Below are 22,784 nucleotides of genomic sequence, written 5' to 3'. Positions count from 1 at the left end.
TCCAGATGAATTGTTTTTTAATTGGTACAATTTTTAAACATTAATAAGGAAAATGAAGTGATAGGTATAATACATAAAGGCTTTTGGAGAAAACTTCACTCGTGGTATAGTTCTGGATTTTAAAGTAACATTGCTCTGTAATAAGTATTGGGTGAGAAAATTAAGGAAATTTGAAATGTGCGAACTCCCATGGTTGGGTGTGGGGATGAAAGGCATGGGTATTCTTCCCTAAACCTAAGGTTATGCACTTGAAAGAAAACCGTTCTGTGGTGAAAAGTTTAATATACTGAAAGTTAGAGATTTGGTGTATTTATATTTGCATCTTTAAGCCATTCTCATAAAAACTTTAAAGGGAAAAAATGACAGTGCCATTTTTTATCCTCTAACACAGGCATTAAGTTCCGAGTTAGCCCAAGCCAGAGATGAAACCAAGAAAACACAAAATGACGTTCTTCATGCCGAGAATGTGAAAGCAGGCCGTGACAAGTACAAGACGCTCCGGCAGATCCGGCAGGGCAACACGAAGCAGCGCATCGATGAGTTTGAGGCCATGTGAGAGCTGTTCTTTTGCGTACATGTCCTTCCTAAGCTGAACCACCCGCAGAGAAAAGCAGGCCTGTGCAGATGTGATGGGCTGCGCCTACCTTGCCAAAGCACTTGTACCAGTGTGACTGTGGGCTCCAGACAGATTGGAGGAGAGCGCTTCAACTTTAAGGCAGTGTCCCGTTGTGTTTGGTTTTCTTTGGGGCCAGGAAATTGAGCACAGTGTTCCATTACCTCCATTTGCATTTCCATTTGTTGATTTTTCATTATTGTTAACGAGTAACACTAATAATCATGTCTGATAAATGTGTGTTCTGACACTTTGTGCATTTTAAAAGGGTAATGATGACTATTTCAGAGTGCTTAGATCACTCAGTTCTCCCTTGCCTTTTCCATATTGAACCGGCATAGATTTCCACATTCTCATGTTTGCTCAGTGTACCCTTTTACCCTGCCATGACCATAAGCCTGCTGCCATGCAGATCATTGGCAGTATTTAAAGTGATTGTAAGTGGCTGGGTGGACAGTCTTGGATTATTATGTAGTAGATGACCGTAAATCATGGCAGAGAACTATAAATCAAAGAGAATAGTGTGTGTGTGGGTTTTTTTTAAAATCCCAATATAATTATATTATTGGACCTTTGTTACTTCCTTGCTGTCATCTTTGACAGATAAATTGATTACTGTTTCATATTCTGTGATGTGTGTGTGTATGTGAGAGACATTTTTCTTTGCCTTCCACTTCACCCTGGTGTAGACAGCAAGTAGTAGTTCTAGGAGAGTTTATTGATGAAACTACCTGTCAACAAGTTATCTGTGAAAGATCCAAAAAGTTTTGTTCTTTCATAAGGTGATTTAGAAAAACAGATGTCTAATTAAAAAAAAGTAATTAATTCATAATTGATTTTAATCATTAAAAAAAAACAAATCTGGAAGGCAGCCTGTGAAAGCATCAGAGTTCCTAGAAGGGCCAGTAGAACTACCTCACCACTACACCTGCAGTGATTGGTTATTCAAACATGATAGAATGTGTAAGCTGTAGGTTTTATTCCACAGAGACAGTCTCAATCATGAAAGAATACTTCGAGATTTTATTTTCCTTCAGTATATCTTAGTGCTAATTTTTTAAACTGCCTTCGTTGAGCTGAATGGTAGGGCTCTGATTTGTATCAAAAATTATAAGCTTACACTGGTATGTTTTACTGGAGGGGTGTCATGTCTGAAGAAAAGTGTGTGTGTGTCTATGTAAGATGTAACCTTTGTGGTATATGCAGAATGTCTGTACCTTCATTTTGATGATAGTTCATGATCCTTGTTTTTATACTGTATTTGTTTTTCCCATCTCTAAAAAAATTTAATCCATTTTAGAAATTACAAATTTAGACTATATTAATTTCCATCATGTCTTACCTAAGAAGTCTTTCCCCAGATGTTCTAATATTGTCTTTATTGTGAAACACCTGAATTTGAAGATATGGAAAGCCTTGTTTTCTCTGTGTGGTTCAGCTACTTTTCATTTGGTGTTATGCACTCAAATTTATATTCTGTTAAATTGCCATTTATTAAACATTTTTCATGCACAGTAGTTTTAAGTTGTGCCTGAAAATATTTCATGCTTTTTTGATTTTGCTGACTTTAAAAGGATTAATCTGGGCAGACATTATGAAAAGGAAAGATTTTGCTTAATATATTTTTTGGACTTTGTAGGACAAAAGATAACTGGTTACTCTTGAAGTGACTGTTGTACAATGGTTATGCACATGCTTCAAAATCCTCCAGAAGAGATGTTTCTGCTTGCAGTACATCAGAGGGGTAAAGAGATCTTGCTCTTCATGCTTTGAAATACAAATGTTCACTTTTCCAAAGCATTAAAGCAATTGCCATAATAGGTGAAAAACATGAACTTCTACTGGATTTTCATTAATTTTTCTCATTTTGACTTGTGTGCACTACCATTGATACATCAGCTTGTTACAGTGTTGAAAAATTACCAGTTATATTTGCTGTTTATAATCTATTTGTAGATTAGGAATAAAGTGGATTTAATCCATTTTTAAAGCTGTGTGAATTTTCTAAACAGAAACAGCCATTTGCATATGAATTTTCATAATTTTATCATTAGCAGTTGAGAGCACATGTCCATATAGCAATGTAAAAATATACTAATGAGTATTTGGTAAATTCCGATAGGTGTTTACCATTAGCATAATTTTGTGTTGTACAATTAAAATTACAGTTACATCTCTAATTTTGGATAATATTCAGTGGTTAACAATAAAGTGACAAAAGCTCATGCCTTCAAGGTCCACTGTTGTTATTTAACATAGATTTCTTGTATATTTCCTGAAAAGTATAGTCCATCAGAGCTATGAATCATCACATCTTAAAAATGAGAGTGGATAGGGAAGAGCTTTAAAATTCTCATAGATTTACTCTTTACCTCAAATTACATCTCATTTACAATGGAAATAATAGTTACTGCTTCTGTGGAAAATTAAATCGTTAAATTTATTGTCTTGGCAACAGAGGATAATTTAGGATTTCCAGTCATTTTTATTGTATAGCTGCTAAATTTGTTTTTCTTAAGTAAGATGTAGATTCATTATCATTGATTCATTGTCATAGTAAACCTCTGATACTCTTTAAAGAATTGCTAACTGCAATTGTTTAAATACATTTATCTTGTCTAGAAGCAAATTGCTTTTTTAAAAGCATGTTACTAATTGTAACGAAGTCTAAAAGTGGTAAATCTTTTCCAAAAGTAATAAAAACCAGGCATTTTCTCAATTTATAGTAGTATTTGTCACTAAATCTATTCAGGGGCAGATGGCCACTTCTTTGATCTTGTAATCTTTGTTTTGCTTTTTATCTGAGTTTTTCTTTAAGATCCAGAATTACCATTTACAGACTTATATTTAAACTTACTCTTATCCTTAAAAAATATGTCTTAATATTAATGCCATGATTACAAAAAATTGCCATCTTCTGTTCCAATTTTAACCACCTGGTAAGGTTGAGATGTTTTAGAAATAAAAAGATAACTGTTTAAATCCCAAAGCATCCCACTGTATGCACACACGATTGAAACAGCTCATGTGTTTTGAAAGTTCAAGCTTGGTACTAACACGTAGGGAATTGCTAACTTTAGCATTAATTTTCTGAGCTTGTTAGTAAGAGAAGCTTAAATACAATTTGTATGGAGACAGTTAAATGTGCAACTCTCCTGGCAGGTTCCTCTCTTAAATTTGTTCTAAGTGAGCAGAACTTTAACATGTTAATACTTTATGCCTTTTAGGCTAACTATAACCTACTTGTCAAATTCTAAATATTCCAAAGTGATAAATAATGTCATGTAGAATGGCAATATCCTGGTACATTTTGAGAGCTCAAAACTGTAGGTTTTGATTACATCATAAAAATGTCCATGCTTCCCTCTACTTGGAAGGCTGAGACACGAGGGTTGCTGCAAGCTCAAGGGCAGCCAGGGCTACAAAGTGAGTTAAGGCCAGGCTGAACAGCTTAGTGAGACCCTGTCTCAAGACAAAAAACAACAAAAATGTCTGAGTCACCTGATAACATACATTCTGCAGTGGTACATAGAAAAAGTTGGTTCAGAGTAGTGCCCAATGTGTCACACTCTCTTTCGCTTGCTAATTAAATGATTTTTAGCTTCCACTTTTTCCTTAGTAAACCCACTCAATAAAATGTCTGTTTTTCAAGAATTTAAGAGCTGCCATTTTCTCTCTGGAAAAATGCCTGTTATCACTTCCATACTATGCCCTATACGTTCTGTAACACAACAGTTTTCTGATTTGGGGCTTTGTATTTATTACTACCTTAGGAGTTTAAGTATATCCACTGTTCGCTACGGAATTTTAAAAATCCATCCTTCAAATGACACATCCTTTGAATTCAGGTTTATATCTGGCTCTGGAGTTCCCTTGAAAGTGGCTCAATCTTCTTATTTAATATTTTAGTCAAGGATGTTTTTATTAAGAGCTTGTTATATTTCAGGAGTCAAAAGCAATATTAGAGTGACCATTTTGGCCACTTTAAAATAAGCACTCCAAATGTTTATCTTAGCACTTTTAGATTTTTTTGCATTTATTTACACATCAGAGATGTTTCAGCGTGTCAATGCCATGTTGTTGATTCATATTACTTGGATGCCCAGATTCCTCCATGCTTATTGGCTAGCCAGTTGCTTCCATCTGTAAAGTTTATTATTTTTATTATCATATTCTGATTGTTCACTTATAGTTTTAACAGTTTGGATTCATTTTATTTGTGTGTGTCATCAACTTTACTCTGAAAATAGTGATACTGGCTTTGGGTTTTTATTTTAATTTTTTTTATTTTTACCTATTCACAGCTAAGTGTCCATGATAGTGGCAGTGTGACATCCATATTCCTAAGATTATTGATTTGACTGTCTTTGAAAAAACTCCTGAGAAAACATAGATTATGTGTATGTCATAGCCATGTTGCTTTTTTCAACTGAAATGTTTTATCTTGCTTTAGACTTAGAAATGTGTATATTTCTTAGAATTATAAGACAGTATCTTCCTTTTGTTTATACTGAAAAGTTACAAAATTCAAGTCAAATAATTGAAACATGCAGTAGTTCCACTTAGGTAATTATTTTAAAGTTGTAACTGTTGACTAAAGTATATATTTGTATAATGAAGGAAACATTATAGTACAGTATAGAAAAAATCAACACTAGGAGAGCGACTGGCAGACAGTACGAATGAATAGGCAGCGTGGGTCTCTCAACTGTGCTTGTTCCCTAGGAAATTACTGAGTTTCGTAGATCAGATTTTAAACATTGGTTAACATATCCTGAAAGATAAAGTCCCTAATTTTATAAGTTTTCCTCATGTTATAGAAAGACTCATTACTACAGGAAATCAAGTCTAGTAATAGATAATATGCATACTAAATGCTGAGAAGTTTAGCAGAGTTTTCAATGTTGAATATTTATGGATTGTTTTGTGGCAAAGTACACATAATATCTTTAGTTTATATATGAGTAGTAAGACACTATATTTCAAAATTCATAAAGAGACAACATCTTACACTTTAGTTTCAATAGCTTTTGAGTTCTAAAAATTGACTAGATTTTATTAGGAACTGTCGGAGCAAACAAGGAAAGATAAAGGGAAAACTGAGCTACCATTGGGGCATAAGCCCATGCGTAAACCAGTTCTTCCCTTAACCGTTTTTGAGTTTATTGTTTATTGGTATTAAGTACGTTCATCACCAGTGTCTGTCTCCAGGTCTTAGGGCCCAAACTGAAGCTCCGTTAGACAGCAGTCGCCTTTTCTTTCCTTCTCTCTTGTCCGTGGGAACCACTGTTACACTTTATCACTATACATTTAAGGTTTCTAGGTACCTCCTAATAGTGAATTCAGTATTTGTCTGTGTCTGACTTAATATCCAAGTATAAGTGTTTATCAGAATTTGACTTCATTGTGAGTCCGGATAATGCTCCACTGTATGCATGGTGTAGTTTGTTTATCCATTCATCACCTGATGAATATTTGGGTTCTGCGTTTTGGTTCGTAACCAGTGCTGCTAGGAACATTAGTTTACAGATTCCTTACTTTGATTTCTCTTGGGTAGATATCCACAAATTGAAATGCTGAATCAGATGATAAGTCCAGATCAGATGATAATTGTGTTTTTTAAGGAGCTGTCTTACTATGTCCCAGGGTAGCAGTAATGGACTGCATTCCTACTAAGTTGTTTCTATGTCTGACTCGTTGGTATTTTAATTTGGTAATTGATTTCACAGTTCTGAATCAGATTATTTTCAGAGACTTTCTCTGGAATTAGAGATGGATACTTTGATTCCAGATGTGTTGTCTTTCCAAAAATGTGGTCTTAGCCATAGTTAATATCCATTTTTGAATTATTTATAACTCAGGATTATTACAGTGTGATGCACACATATTAACAGTAATTCCCTCAATCTTTGTGTTCTCATATAATTCTAATTAAGTTGGTGAAAGAAGGGCTTTTTCAGAAAGGTTTTTTATTTTTTTATTTAAGGAGAAAAAGGAAAAAAAAAGAACAGAAAAAGGGTACAAGTAATATAAAATTTAAAAAATAGTAAGGGGCTGCGGATTTAGCTCAGCGGCATAAGCACCTGCTTGCAAGCAGGCAGTCGTGAGTTCGATCCCTGGTACCGATAAAAACGAAAAAGACAAATAATAATAATAAAATAAACAGTAAGAAATCACTAGTTAATAGATTACATATTCTCATCTTGGAAATAGTTGTTCAAGTTACAAAATTGAAGCATATAAAGTGGACTTTCAAACAGTGAGAGTGCAAACAGTTTTGTTCAGTGATCCAAAAAACAGTAATATGGTTATCTATCTTATACACTTAAACATATATGCAGTTATAACCTTTAGAGCACTTTCTTTTCCTTTCTTTTGTACAATGACAATTACACATTTTGGGTTTTATTACTCCCACAGTTCTTAGTACTTTTTTTTGAAGAGAGTGAAACCAAATGTGACATATCAGAACAGAGTCAGTCAAATCAAAAGGATGGACATAATAGATAATGTAAAAACAAAATATAAGGTGATCAACAATGGTTACCACACTGCCTCTTGTTATTTTAGGAAGAATTGGCAGTTATAATAAAATTGAACTAAACAGTAAAGAATAAAACCAAAGCATTGGAGACATTACAGGATTTAAAAAAAAATAATAGTCAATCGGAATGGGCATCATGATTCTTTATTGTCTTCACAGTTATGCCTATACTTTCAATCTTGGTACTATCAAGCAAAGCAGAATAGAGGAAAATCAGTCAAAACAAGATGGTGAGGGCAATGCAGGATTTCAAATCAAGTTAATAGGAAATCAAAGTAGGTTACTATAAATGTATCCTGCTATTTTTTTTTATTTTTCCCTTAATTAAAAAAATAAAAAGAAAAAAGTAAATAAAAAAGGGGGGGGATTGAGGTAAAAGAGGGCATAACAACAGAACAGCACAGGTCAAAACATAACCATTTAAGCAAACCAATGTTTCACCACAAGATATTCTGACATAAAAATAGTTACCATAGCGTCTCTTTCCTTGAAATCTTTGAGTATAACTTCTTATACTGTAGCACCAAACATATCACAACACTATAAAACCATTCAAGAGAATGACATTATTACAGGGTATTTAGAACCAATTGACAGAAAATGAACAATGGTTTCTATATAAACTCCTTGTCTATAAAAGTTTTTGCTTATATTATCATATATAATAAAATCCAATAAGATACAACACGTTAAAACCGATGGAGACTGAAGAATACATGTTTGTTGGGACTTCAAAACAAGATGATACTAAATCAGCACTAGCTATTATGATGCCTTGTTTTCTCCAAAATTGCTGTTCCTACCTTCTGATCTTCTCTGCCTCATTTCTGTTGAGCTCTTTTTCTGTCGTTTGTTGTCAGTTTGTCATTCTTCATTTCGTTTTCTGCTCCATTCATTGTGGCCTCTCTGCCACTATTTCTGGAATCTTGGTATTTTCCTTTTTTAGAATACCCTGCAGTATTCTCTGTAGAGTCGAATTGGTGGTTGCTAATTCCCCTAGTTCCTCTTTATCCTGGAAGCACCTTGTTTTTCCATCAATTTCTAGGGACAGTTGTGCAGGATGTATCAATCTTGGCTGGAGGTTATTATCTTTCAAAGCTTGAATTATTCCCCCCCAGACTCTTTGTGATTTGATGGTTTGTGCCGAGAAGTCTGTTGCAATTCTGATGGGTGTTCTCTTGTAAGTGATCTGTTTCTTGTCTCTGACGGCTTTTAATATTCTGTTCTTACATTGGATTTCTGGAATTTTGATTATTATATGCCTGGGTGTAGCTCTGTTTGGGTTGTAGGTTGCTGGGGTCCTGTATGCCTAATATATCTGAGTATCTTTACCATTTGCCAAATTAGGGAAATTCTCTTGGATTATTTCTGTGAATAGCTTTTGTAGTCCATTTGTTTGTGTCCCCACTTCTCTTATGTTCTTAAGTTATAGATCCTCTTATCTTCTAGTTTTTGTATAGTTGCTGTTTGTTTTTTTGTTATTTTTAAGAAGTTTTTCATTTCATGCTCCCATATTACAAATCTGCCCTCCCGTTCAGATAATCTGTACTTAGTTTCTTTCAAGCTGTTATGCCAGTTTTCGATAGTTTTTAGTTTCCTGGTAATCTCTTTGAACCTGCTTCATGTATTCTATATTTTCTCTATCTTCTCCATCAAACAATTCTCCCCTTTTTTTCTGTTCTTCCATCCCACCATCTGTTTTTTCTTCGGCAGTGCTTAGCATTTCTCTAACTATTCTGCTTATGACTTGCTTCAGGTCATTAATAACTTCATTCCTGAACTCGTCTATGAGGCTCTGGAGATAGCGCTTTATATCTATTGGTGCCGTGTCTGCTATTGTGTGTTTCTCAGGATTGGGGGCCGAGGACCCTTTCTTGTTGCTCCCTCTTCCCATATTCTTTGTTCCTTATATTTAAGCGTGTATAGGAGGCCCAGCTTCCTTCCCTGTCGGCCACAGTCTGTTTGAATTGTGCCAGCTAGGTGTTCCCGCCCCCTGCAGTGTACTAGGGAGACACAGACCTGGGCAGCCTCTGCTGGGCCCGCCCCTCCAGGTCAACCTATCCCAAGGCTTCACCTCTAGGCTGCACCTTCAGGTGCTGGGACCTGGGTTGGGCTAGCCTATTGGGTCTCAGCCAGCAGCATCTCACAGGCCAGGCACTCCCCACCAGTCCCGCTCGAGAGGGGGATATGTGACTGAAGTCACTGCAGCTTCTCGTTCTGGGAAGTCTGCCCAGTCCAAGTATGTCCTCCGCTGAAGCCTCCTTCTCTATGTAAGGGTCTGATTCGCTCACTCACCGCAGGTGGATGCAGGGCACCCAGCCAGTCCTGCTCCCAACTCCTTTCAAGGCTTCCCACTCTCTGAGCTTTCGCATCTCTCTCCCTGCTGGGCAACAGCTGGGATGCAACAGCAGGGATGCAACAGCGGCTGCAGGTAATTCAAATCGCAGTTTCCAGTGGCGGGGGTCCAGCTTCCGTGCTGAGACCTTATCTGTGCCTGCTGTCTCACCAGGATTGCGTTTCCAGATGGTTTCTCTTAATTTAGTTCGTTCCTGGTCAGCAAAGAATATCCCCCTTGCCTGGGACTTCCTGTCCAGCACCATTGCTAGATTTCAAGTGCAGTTTCTCCAAGAGCCTCAGAGGCTGCTGTTATCTATCCGCCATGTTCTTCTGGAATCTTCAGAAAGGTTTTTATAGGTTAGAAAATAAAATTATGGAAGTTATAATTATTAAAACATAACCTAGTGAAGGTTAATTTAGAACATGTACACATTAACTACAGTAGTTTTAAAAAACGCGTTTTGGAATTTTTTATAGGTTGTTTTGTTTTGAGATAGGGGTTTCACTATGTAGTTCAGGCTGGCCTTGAACTCATTGTGTCGTCCAGGCTGGCCTCAAACTGGTGACAGTCCTCCTGCCTCAGCCTCATAAATGCTGGGTTTATAGGTATATGTTCCCATGCCTGACCACTAGGATTTTTAAAAACTGAGAGTCATATTTGATTATGCTCACCCACTTAGCTTTTACTAGAGGGATGATGTGATTCATGGGCTTCTCCTCAGATGATCTCTCAGGGTCTGTCTTTATTTTCACTTGTTTCCTCCTAATGGAAAGATGGTTCCTAATACAATCTGGTCAGTTTTTTGACATTTAAAAACTTTTTAATATCGGTGGATATAATCTCTTGGTGATCCAAATTGCAAATAGATGGTGTCTCTGCATGCATTTTGAAATATGTCTTGCTGTTTGTGTACAGGTTAAGTATAGATTTAGCAGTTTTTTAATATGTGTATTTTAAAAGTATGTCTATAAAAAAGTAAAATCAAATATGCAAAAGCAAATCATAATTTAGTGATGTGTTTATTTCACTACAATTGGCACATGTACTTCATTGCTTATTGAGGTTTCTTGAAACTTTTTATTTGTTCCAGTACCTGACATTTATTTCCCCCCAAATTAGTAATGTCTTTAAAAGTAGTTAATCATTAGTATGAAAATGTTTTTGTTGATAGATACAAGACAAAACCATTTTGTCATTTAGCAGCTTATATGCATTTTTGAGACAACCATATATGTGGGCCTGAGATGGTAGCTCAGAGGCCCTGGTTTTAATCTGTAGCATTTAAAACCATGAAAGAAGCCCGAGTGAGTAATGGTCTTCTTATTTTTGTTCACCTGTTAGTATTGTGAGTATTGGTGTTTGTACCCTAAAACTTTGGATTCCATTTCAGTGCTTTATTTACCTTTTAAAGATTTTACTTGAGATTCTCCTAGAGTTTTGTTCTGTCTGTTACTGTGGGTGTGCGAGGCCCTGTGCCAGGTCTGTAGAGTTTTTTAAAAAGACATGTTTTGTCCTAAGCAGTAAACACCGTGTGGTTCGCTCCCAGTGTGTCTGTGTGTTGCAGACACAGGAGGTCCCTTCTCCATCCCTTACTGTCAGTGTGCTCAGGCCTCCGTCCTTCATCACCTACTCTTAACTCGCCTAGACATGTCCCTGTGTCGCTGTTTTAAATACCGCTGTGTGCTGGAAGCAGATCTCCAGTCAGGAACTTTCTGACACCGGGACGCACAAGGCCCCCTCTGCACGTGTGTTTCCATTTTGGTGCCTAACAGGCACTTCGGACTTCCGGCCAAGCAAGCTCAGGGGTTTCTTCCCTGAAACTTCTCCTGCGTCAGTCTTCCTCTTCCCCACCGAGGAGGCACAAGTCCACTGTTTCCATTAATCAGACTCAAATCTCTGGGTTTTTTCATTCATATCTGACATCTACACCAACCACAAATCCGTTAACTCAGCGTTCAGAATTCGTAATCTGTTAGAACATAAGCTTCGTTCTTCACTTCCTCACTCTGTTCTAACCACAACTGTGTGATCACAATGCCTTCCTTCCATTCCAATGTTTTCTTCTCTTACTTGTAGTCTTTTAGGAAAGCAGCTTTAAACAAATCAGATTACTTAGCTTCTGCTCGAAATTCTCCAGAAATTTTGAAACTCAGAGTAAAAGCCATGTCCTTCTCCAGGCCTTTCACAGCTCGCTATGATTTGATCCCCATCACAGCTCCTGGACCCCTCTCAACCCCTCTCATTCTCCTCTCATTCAATAGAACTCACGCTGGCTTCTTTGTTAGCCTTAAAACTAGCTGGCTCAAAACCAGTTTGGAATGCTTTTCCCTAGATATTTGTTGCTCCCTTGTCATTAATGTCACCTCAGTGAGGCTTCTCTTACTGCACTTTTTGAAGATGTGGCTTCCCATTTCCCCTATCATCTAATACACAGAATATTTTACCTTGTAAAAGCAGGAGGCCTGCTTCCTCCCATTAGAATGTAAGCTCCATGAGGGCAAGGGTGTTACTGATTTATGTACTCATGCATTTAGTGTCATAGTGGTGTTTGGCACAGAATAGAGGCTTGTCTGTTACATGCATGGCAGTTGAATTCTGGGAGCTCAGGGGGAAGACAGCCAGTCTTGCTGGAGGGTTCCAGGGAAGCCTCACAGAGCAGAATGTTCCTGTGCCGAGTCTTTGAAGATGGGTTCTCAAATGAGATTAAAGATAGAAAAGCTACCAAATAGAAGGACCTGCATCTGCAACTTAAATCAAGGTGCAGAGACTTGGGAATGTGCTGAAAACTGCCCAGTTGTACTGACAACATGTAAAGTTTGGGATTCCGCTAGCGTTTCATTCTCGTGTGAACAGCAGCTTTAAACAAATCCCAGGGAGAATGCAGGGATTGAACTTGCTCCTGCTGCCTGCCAGCTGGGCTGCCTAGGCGCCTAACTGGGTGAGCGAGGTGCCCTGTCAGTAGCTCTGAACAAATCAGATTATGCTTCTGCTCAGAATTCTCCAGAGATTTCCAAACTCATGGAACGCTAGACAATCGTGGGGGCAAGTAGGCTGTGGGGTACCTGTCACGTTTGACCTGAACGTCAGTTACATAAGGAGAGAAACTGGGTTTAGTCCAGGACCTCACCAGGGCAGCGTGGCCAAAGCAGAGAAGGGTGTACAGGAGAAGGCCGCCACGGGAGGGCATTACTGTGATACTTAACGTGCTCACTAATTTGGAAAAAATCATTGAAAAGAGTGATTTTGAGAGGGATTAAAAATTACCTTAAAGTTTAAGTGTGCATTGTCTTCTGTATAGTTTTTCCCACGTAAGTTTTTTATCCCTCTTTGTGATCTTCAATTTTTTGTTTTAAAAAATATTACTGGTAGATACTTTGATGTACGTAATAATGACAGTGTTCATCACAGGGACTTTGCACCTGCACATCCATCTTCTTTTTTCCCACGCCCCTCTTCCCTCCTTATTGACAAAGACCTCGCTTCCAGTGATTCCCTTCTAGTCTTTCTTTCCCTTGTCTCTTCTTTCCCTTCCCCCTTTTCTAATTTTTTTTCTTCTTTTTTTCCCTTTTATGTGGTGCTGGGGACAGAACTCAGGCCTTCGTGTATGCAGGGCAGACTCTGCCCCTGAGCCACATACATCCCCAGGACTCTCTTTCCATTTGAACATTTTCCTTCCCATTTCCCAGTATCTATCTGTCCCGCATTTTGGTCCTTATTTACATTAACCCAGCACAGGTCAGAAAAACGCTCTTTCTAGCAATCTCCTCCGACTCCCGCTGGTTGAAGCTGACACTCTGTGGCACGAACCCACCCAAGTCCAGGGAATTACACACAATGAAGTAAACATCTGTTCCCATAATTACCTTATAAGGTAAATATGCTCCATGTGGCCCTCGAATGACTTAATTTATTGAAATAATTTCATCATTAAAAAATAGATGCCGGAGGTTAGGGCCTGAGAATCCACGTGTGTGTTAAACATAATCTGCGGTCCAGGGGAGGAAGCAGAAGACTTGGAAATAATTGTGCCTGCTGCCAAGAGAACAGGAGGTCCCTGCAGAGAGCCGGGGAGCACCCAGCCCCTTGCTAATGTGGGCAGGGCGGCAGAGGTCAGCGTGCTTGTCCGTGGCTGCCCCTCGGCTTCCCTTTCAGGCCAGGGAACAGCTCAGTGAGTGCAGAGGTGGCTTCAGGGCTGACTTGTGCTAGGGGTACGGAGTGCGCGACGCCTTGGGGCTGGTTTCTGACACCAGCTCTGAGGGCGGCCGCTGTGTGAGACAGAGCTTAGGGTTAGGGGATGGTGCCCTGGCGGGAGGACTGCCATGGGCTGCAGGGTAGGCAAGTTCGCTTTTAACCTGGGCTACTTTCAGAAGCATCAGGGAGATCAAGAGAGCTCTGTATGTGTTCTGGGGCCACCGAAGAACCTTGATAAGAGAAGTGTTCACTTGTTCACCCACATACTCACGTGGTTTTGTTAGTACGTGTTTACAGTACCTGATTACATTCATCATGGAAGTTGATACATGTACGTAACACGTCTTGATTCTTATTTCCTCCCATCCTGTCCTCCATCTCTAGATCCCCTTTCCATTTGCAAAAGGTCATCCGAATATTTTAGTGCCTGCTGCCTACCAGCTTGCCATCGAGGGTATTACAGTGACTAAACTCTTGCCCTAATAAACTGACTTTCTGTGGAAAAGATAGAACACCAGGAAGCAAAGTAACTATAAAGTTGCAACTTGAGTAAAATTGTAAAATTTGTAAAACTTGTAAAATTACTAGGAGTTGACCATCCTTAAACTATAAAAATGATTTTATGATACTATGAAAAAAGTTGGGTTGAAAAAATACAGAGTTGATAATAAGAGGTTGAAATGTCAGGAAAAGTCTCTCTGAGGAGAGAGCCTATCCATTGCACCTGAGGGAAGAAAAAGGTAGCTTTGCTTGGCTTCTTCCTCCATTTAGAATGCAAATACCAGAGAATAAAAGAGGGCTGGGCCTGGCTGGGGCTGCGGCTACCGGCAGACTTAATTGTATCCAAAGAGGAAGCCAGCACTTCCTCAGCTGGGGCAGGCCCAGAGTGGACCTGATGTCCACCAGAAGGAACAAAGTGACTCAAAGAAAAGCATTCAAATACTCAAGTTTAATGTTGTGTGAAATTTGCCAGATTTTACATGTTAGCCATTTTGAACTTTTAGAAAATACATTGTAAACACATCAAGATATATGTATGCTCGCTAGAGGAGGCCTGCTCAGCAATTTCCAGCCTTTCTGCAAAGGCTCACAGTAGAGAGAATAGCACTTGCAAAGACCTCAGGCGAGCAAGGCTGGCCTCCTGCAGGAAAGACTGGTGGTGTCTCTGGAGCTTCGGCAACCAGAGGAGAGCGGTATGTGGAGATGGTCAGAAGGGGCCACATCACAGAGGAGCTTGCTAAACCATGCAGAAAGTCCTCGGGACCTGGACCCAACATCTGTTGATTAGTTGGACCCTGAAGACAAAAATATTCCAGCCAGAGTTAAACTAAGGTAACTTTGGTGGAGTCTGATGGTCAGATAGAATGCAAATTTGGTTGAGCTGGGACTCCACGAACCCTGTACCCTGAGGTCACAGTGCTGCTTGTGCTGGAGGAAGGAGAGCTTGTTCTAACCCACAAAAAGATGTCGCAACACTGCAGTTGTCCCTGAAGGTAAGTGTCTCAGTCCATTTTACCTTTCAGAGAAAAGCCCAGTGGCCAGGGGAGGAGGCACATTGCCTGTAATCCTCGTACTCCAGTGGACTGAGGTAGGAGGATCGCTGTGAATTCGAGGCCAACCTGGGCTACAAGAGTGAATTCAAGCCCAGCCTGACCTACAGAGGGACACCCTGTCTAAAAACAGAAGAAAATAGGAAAAAAAACAGAACAAAAAGCCCAATGACAACCTTAGCAGCAGTGTCTGCATTTGGATTTTGGCTTTCTTTGAAGTGGAAGACTTTTTCATTTTATTACAAAGCACATTTCCAGTTTAAAGCCAACTGAGATATGTTTAATTATATTTGTAGACCTATTCTATCACATAATGTGTCTATTCATTTACAGACCAAGGTGAACATATTAAACCTCAAGTTAAAATACAGAAAATACAGCAGAGATCAAACTGCACATCAAGTTCTTTCATCTATTTGGTCAAATTGTTAACTTCAAGATGCGATAAAGTTTGGATTCAAATTAAAATATTTATTATTTTAATAAATAATATTAAGACCCTCCCATCAAAAAAAGAATCTGCTCAAGAGAGCTTAGAGACCTGGAGCAAAATAATATTGACGTGGAGATGGATGTAGGTAGAAATAAGCTTTAAATACCCACTAGGCATTGAATAAAGTATTTTAGAAACTTGGTGAACAGGACATTAGTGGTATGAACTAAACTTTGTCTAGAGAAAATCTAAGAGGCAGCGGACAGAGAGAAGGGTCTTCGTGCTTGGTTAAGGCGGAGGAAAAACTCAAAGGAATTTAGGGGGCTCCACGTGAGGTCTGAGGGAGGTCGGGGGACGGCACTGAGCCAAGTTTAGGGTGTAGGTTCATCGGCCACCTGAATGCATGCTTGCATGAAGGGAATGCTAAATCAATGTTCAGAACTAAATGTGACTAAGCAGTTCATTAAAGTTTACAAGTCAGTTCTTTGGCACTTACTGGGCTATATGGAGAGAGGAGCACAATAATTTTCAAGATGTTATATGCTGGTTATCTGATTTACTTTGCAGATAAAAATAGACCTGACTTACCTTAATTATTCTTTATGGCATTTTTATTTATTGAGTTAAGTGAAAATTACATTTTTAGACACAGTTGCCTAGATAGCATTTTGCTATTTGTTTTTAGTACTGAGGGTTGACCTTTGCATTGGTATATATCCCTTGATCCTTTAAAAAAAAGTGTTTTGGTTTGTATTTTAAATTTTGAGACAGGATCTCACTAAGTTGCTCACATTTGCAATCCTGGCTGCCTCAGTCTCTTGATAAGATAGGATTACAAGTGTGTGCTGCTGTACCCAGTTATATTTTTAAAAAGATTAGTACATTTTAATTACCATATTAAAATGAAGGTTGGTGAAATACTTAGGTAAGGGGCTGGGGATTTAGCTCAGCAGCATAGGCACCTGCATTGCAAGCAGGTGGTCATGAGTTCGATCCCCAGTACCGATAAAAAAAAAATACTTATGTAAAGGCTCAGATACCACATATATTCGATTCTGTGAGCCAGATCACCTCTGTGTCAGCTCTGCGGCTTCATAGTTAAAGAGCAAAAACATCTATAAGACATGTAAATGTGTTCCAATGGAAATTCATTCACAGGTATATCTAAATTTCATATAAATTTCACTGTCATGCATATTTTGATTTTTAAAAAATATTAGAAGCATTCTTAAATTACTGGTACCAAACAGGCGGCAGGTTGGATTTTATCCACAAGCCAGTTTGGTGCTCCTTGAATTAAAGGATTTAAGAAACAGGTACATTTCTCCAAGGGCCAGTGGCATGACATTTTCAGATGTGTTGATTTTTATTTTTTCCTGTTCTGAAGATTGAACTCAGGGCCTTCACACAACTACATCTTAGTCCTTTTTTAACTTTTAATTTCTGAGGCAGGGTCTCATTAAAAGGCCCAGGTTGAGCTCAAACTTACAGCCCTCCTGCCTTTCAGAGCGTCAGGCTTAGACAAGTGCTGATACCTGGTTGAGCTTCCTTTCGAAGTCTGCACTCTGTTTTCATAGTAAACTACTTTTGGGTGTTTGTTTTTGTGTATACATTTTAGAATGGGTTTAAACTGTGTGGGGGAATACGGAGGAAACTTTTGCGGATTAGCCTGGAAAGAAGTTACATCTGACGTTAAGCTCTTCTAATCGTGGTTGTGCAGTCTCTCCCTCTTCATTTAGTGCCTTTCAGCCGTGTCTTACTGCTGTTTTAGTGCATGTTAGTAAAGTACGTGTAACTAAAGTTGGTAAAATCGTGTATTTCTTTTGTTAGATTTATTTTATAATTTAGCATCTCTAAGAGCCACATTTGAAAATTATTTGTGGCTGCTATAGACAAATGCAATTGATTTCTGTTTGCTGAATTTAACTTAGGAACTTTGCTGAATTCTTACTTTGTTTGAGAAGTCATTCTGCTTTGCATTATCCTAATGCTAAATGTCGTACAGTTTTTTTTATTAATTGGCCATTTCTTTTTCTTTTGAGAATTGGTTTTGTTTGCCCGTTTATTGATAGGGAGGTTGATGTTGAGTTCCTTATATATCTTAGATATTGATCCACTGAGGCTTTCTTAAACAGGAAAGTATAAAATTAAGTACAGTTCCTGTGTATATTGAGATAACTGTATCTGTGCTTCAAAACTTGTTAGTACGTTGAGCTAGAAAACCAGATACATGAAACGTAAGTTTATATTCCTGGACTAACTTACCTGACATATGTCCCAGCCTACTGCGTGGTACACTGCCGCACTGGAGTGTCCTGCCCATCTGAACTGTGTGTGTCCCCGCTCTGCACGCCTGCAGCTCGCACTGTCTTCACAGTAGTTTAATCTCATGGCGCCGCCTGGTGGCCAGTTTGGGAAATTTCTTTTTCTTTTTTTTTTTTTTTTTTTTTTCAGTTTGGGAAATTTCTGATTTATGTCTCTTTCTACGGAAATGTACGCGTGATGTTTCTCTGTAATAAGTACGAGTTACGTTCATCCTGTTTTCTCTCTCGTGCCTTATGTTTATCCACTTACTTCCCCATCCTCCTTTCTCTTGAGCTTTACATTTTCTTAGTAATACAGTCTAGAAAACCATTCCTTTTCTTTTTTGCTCTCTCTCTCTCTCTCCCTGTGCCCCTTTACAAGTCTAAATTTACCAGTCATTGTGATCATGAGTCGAAATGGTGATTACAAAAAAGTAAAACTATGCTGATAAAATGCCCTTTGATATCATAAAGGGCTAGCTCTGCTTGCCTTTGAAATCTTTGACAATATTAACAATTCCCTTTAAAATATTCTTAAATTTCAAGTACTACTTAATCATCTTCTAATTATTTTGCCCAGTTTAACCTCACATTCAAGTATTAAAGAATATAAAATTGTTGATAAATCTCATTTCTGTGTTTCTTTATTATCAACTTAGACAATTTTGAAATTTTCCACCATATCTTACTGGAAAGATTCAGGTTTTCAGGTTAACAACTGCCTGGAAATGGAGCCATCGCCCATAACGATTTGTAGGGTAACCAGTCCACCACAGACGTGGTTTGAGTACATAATCCATGTAGAAGCTAGAGACTGCCAGTCACCAATTTCCGATTGCTTAGGAAACACTCACTGGTAGGGCACTGCTTCCGTCCGGGAAGTGACAGGTGAATAAGGGCCGGCTTGCGGCTGCCTTGTGGAGTTAACTGTGACTGTTTCTGGGATCTCTAGGGCTGTGTCTGAGAATGGCAGGGGAGTCGGCTGAGGAACACCGAGGAAGGGGCTGCAATTGATCTCTGTGGCCACTGCGAGTGGTCATTTTCCCTGTGTCTGACCTGTCCCACCCCTGCCCTTTAGCCGGCAGGTGGTACACACCGAGAACTTGCTTATTGAAAGACAGCAGCTGTGGATTTCAAAACAGGCAGCACACAGTATTTTGGCTTCATTAGACTGCCTGTTACCAGAAAGAAACTTCAGGAGAGAAGTAGAAATAATCCGTAATAGCTATGAGACCGCGTTACTTAGACACTAAGGGGGTTCTGATGTTGATGGCTTTGAGCCCGGCTATTCTTGTGGAACTGATCAGTTTGTGTAGAGCTGCTGTAGTTCTTAAGAGAATTCTAGCTGCTGTTTCAAAGACAGATTTAGTGACTCTTACGCTCACTTTCCAGTGGTGGAGCTTGAAAGATGAATTTAAAATTAAAACAAGAGTGTAAAGATTAGGAAGGTTATTCGGCAGTTAGTTGTTCACTTGGTCCTGTATTAACCCGGAGCAACAAAGTGTCCTGGCATTGAAAGCTGCCGAGCAGGCCGCGCTCCTCCGCATTCAGCTTCCTTCTCTGTCTTTTGCTAAATGCTCTTTAATATCTTGATGTCTCTTTTGAAAGGTGGGGACCCAAACTGTACGCACTGTTCCAGATGCGCTCCTGCCAAAGCAGTATAAAGCAAATGTAACAGAACAGAGGCATCCTCTCCAGGTAGGTACCTCTGGGAGCTGTGGTCAGCGCTAGCCCACACTCACAGCAGCCCTGTCACGGTGCTCTGAGACCTCAAAAGACCCGCATCTGTTCATCCACAGGCGGGGCCTTGACGCTGTCCAAGGGGGGAGCCGCCGAGAGCACTCTCCAGCCACCTCTGCAGCACAGTGCCACCGTCTGCAGTCTCTATGCAGCACTTTGCATCTCTTGGGCTCCTGTCAATCAAGCACATCTTATTCCAATTTAATAGCTGTAAGGTCAGCTAGAGTTTACTAAAGGGACGCTCCATCTGTAATCTTAGTGATCCAGTTGGTCTTATTACTTTAGAAGTTTCTCTCATGCTTAGAAAGACCCTCTCGGTCAGGAACAAGAATAGTTAACTTAGTGCGAGCTCACACAGGACAGGAGTCTTGCTGGAAAATTTTCCTTTAAAAAATAATTTCACCTGTACCAATAAAGTGCTTTGCATGTATTTTGAGAAGAAGGATTAAGGAACTCTTCATTAATCAGGTTAATAAAAGTATTATGCATTCACCTCAAGCTGACAGTATTTTAAAGTCATTTCTCAACAAAATTACCTGAAGAGCTTGTTTTAAAACATTTCTTTTCTTGCAGAAACTAATTTCATCTCAACTCTAAGTAAAACCATAACAGTTTATCCTATATAGATTAAGGATGCTATGTGTGATTTCCTGATTAAGCCTCCTAAGGTTTTATAAACCTAATTCTAACCAAATGTGCATATATTTGAGATAATCCTTTAAGGTATGGAAGAAATATCCATTATTGCAATAGAATTTTTTAGATTTTTTTTCTTGTGACAGAAAAAATTGTTATATATAAATTTTCCCAATGACTTACAGTAAGGCAGTGAATTTTTACAAACAATTTGCTTCTTCAGTCCTGAATTTTGGATTGCTCTGAGATGAAGTTAAGCATATACTAGAATCCTTGGTATCTCTTGGTACAGTCATGAGACTTTCCTTGTTTCAAAGTCCACTTGAAGAGTTGTGACACATCCACCATAATGTGTCCTCATCTGGAAAGGGTGTAACTGATTAAAAATTCCTAAAATTCAGCTAGTCTTATTCTGGGTGTTTGAACTAGAATCTTTTGTTAAAATACAATTTAAAATTCCACAGATTGGTACAAGTAATATTCTTAGCTATTCATCTTTAGACCATTTCTTCCAGTGCAAGAATTCATTTATGTAACACACTCTTTTTTGTTTGTTGATAAGTAACATTTTGACAGAGAATCTCAATGATCCAGAGGAGATCGTGTGAAGGGGACGAGGGAGGTGGCAATGCCACATTCTCAGCTAGAAATATCACCTAGTTCTGAATCTTGAAAGAACCACTCCCCTCCTTAATTGATTTTACTGTTATTGATCCCATATTGATCGGGAGAGGGACTAGTGTTTCTCTCCTGGCACTGTTTCGCTATGCACATCACGAGGGGCACCAAGTGCAGGACGATGATGAGGGATCAGAGGTGCCATCCCGGATGGGCTACACCTGCCCGGTTTCATTGCGGGTAGAAACTCACACAGTCTTGGACAGACATTTTCCAAATTATATTAAGCCCCCAACACTGGTAATGTCTCTGGGCCTCTTGCTTTCAATGTGCATGCCTCTTCTCTGAAGTTCTGGGTTAATTTTTGCTCCCAGACCAAGTTGGACTTGACCTGAGAGTCCATCTCCTGGGTCTTCGAATCGTGATGCGGCCTCAGGCAGGGCAGGTGGCGCTGGTGTCAGTGAGGTAAACCCAGTCCTTGGGTACAGGTACCACACAGGCTGTTTAATACTTCTTCTGGTGCTCTCATCATAAAGTTTCGTGGTTATTACATGAAAAGGAGGATATCTGTGCCTTAACCTGGTGTCTATATCATAATTCTGGATTGGAGCTTTGTAGAATTTATTTACTACATTAGATTTAGTTTGAGCCAAATACAATTCTTTTGGGTTGGTTTGTTTTGAGACAGGGTCTCGCTTGTGTAACCTGGGCTAGTCGTGAATTCATGACAGTCCTCCTGCTTCAGCCTCAGGAGCAGGGATTACAAGATCTGCCACCACGGCCAGCTAGCCACACCTAATTCTAACCAGGCTAAAGAGACTGTGGAGCCCTGTATTTTGACGCTCTTTGCCTCGCTCTATTTCCTCAGCGCCCTTCCCCTCCCCAAAGGCAGCACGCTTTAGAATTTAACTTACAGGTGTGGGGAGGCACCCAGACTCACGCCTTTTTACAACCCCATTCGGGAAACACTTTTCATCCTTCTGGCCTGACTCTTCTGGTGATTTTTTCTGCCCTTACACAGGTCCCTGGCGACTGACACATGGCGAACTTTAGGATAAGGACACACCAAGACAGTCCTGGTGTTTGGAACTCCCCCAAAGTGTGCATCGCAGCTGAACTCGATGACCTGGTACTCCCTCGAGCGTGGCTCTTGCTGATGGCTCCCTCCTCCTCTCGTGGCTGTTGGGTTTTCCTTTCTTGCTGTTTTCTCTTTCTGAACCCCTCTTGACTGCCTTTCCCAGGGCCAGGCCTTAGGAAGGTGCCCCAGGACTTGGGATTTCTGCACTGCACCCGCAGCCCCAAGACATCATCCCCCAAACATATGCCTAAAGGCGTTGGCTTCTGAGAATCCACTTTTTCTGCATGACTAGCTTGTAAGGAGGAATCCAAGGGGGGAATTTTCAAGAGTTTTCCATTTTAACAAAATGTATGTGGCTGATTTTGGGCAAGCTCAGTGGTGCACGCTCTGTTCCCATGTGATTCTCTGTGGAATCTGCAGAAAGTGACGCAAACAAAATTTTTCTTGTCTGGGCTGTTTGTATAATTGTATATAAATGTAGCAATAAATCTATTCTATCATCAGTTTGGCCTTACTCTCCGTTTTATTCTGCATCCTGATGGCAGGCAGTGACACCTTCTTAAGGAACCCCCCACCCCGACCAGTGGGGCCTGCTCACCCGTCTCAGATCCTAATCTTATCTAATTTCACAGCGTTGGGGTTTGGCCAGTGTTGGAGAAGGGGTGGAGGAGGATACAGTGGCAGAGCTGGGACATGGAACAGCATTATTAATTCAGGAGATGGCACTGCTCCTGGCCCTC

The 22,784-nt window shown here is 39.6% G+C and overlaps 1 protein-coding gene across 3 annotated transcripts in view; it reads left to right on the top strand.

The window, feature by feature from the left end:
• Nucleotides 1–22,547, top strand: part of Rdx (radixin) — an 85,521-nt gene extending 62,974 nt beyond the window's left edge. For 2 of the 3 annotated variants that reach the window (XM_063255723.1, XM_003462387.5), the window contains exons 14-16: nt 392–552; nt 19,581–19,670; nt 21,988–22,547. In XM_063255723.1, the coding sequence (XP_063111793.1) occupies nt 392–552; nt 19,581–19,647 (228 nt within the window). In that variant the 3' untranslated portion in view covers nt 19,648–19,670; nt 21,988–22,547. Of the gene's footprint in view, nt 1–391; nt 15,180–19,580; nt 19,671–21,987 lie in introns of all 3 variants that reach the window. The other variant, XR_010049615.1, reaches the window with a different exon arrangement.
• Nucleotides 22,548–22,784: the final 237 nt, after the last annotated feature.

This window comes from Cavia porcellus, unplaced genomic scaffold, assembly GCF_034190915.1.
Source record: "Cavia porcellus strain 051 isolate PalLab524CR breed Dunkin Hartley unplaced genomic scaffold, mCavPor4.1 scaffold_9, whole genome shotgun sequence".
Taxonomy (NCBI): Eukaryota; Metazoa; Chordata; class Mammalia; order Rodentia; family Caviidae; genus Cavia; species Cavia porcellus.
This window is presented reverse-complemented; position numbering and strand designations above follow the sequence as displayed.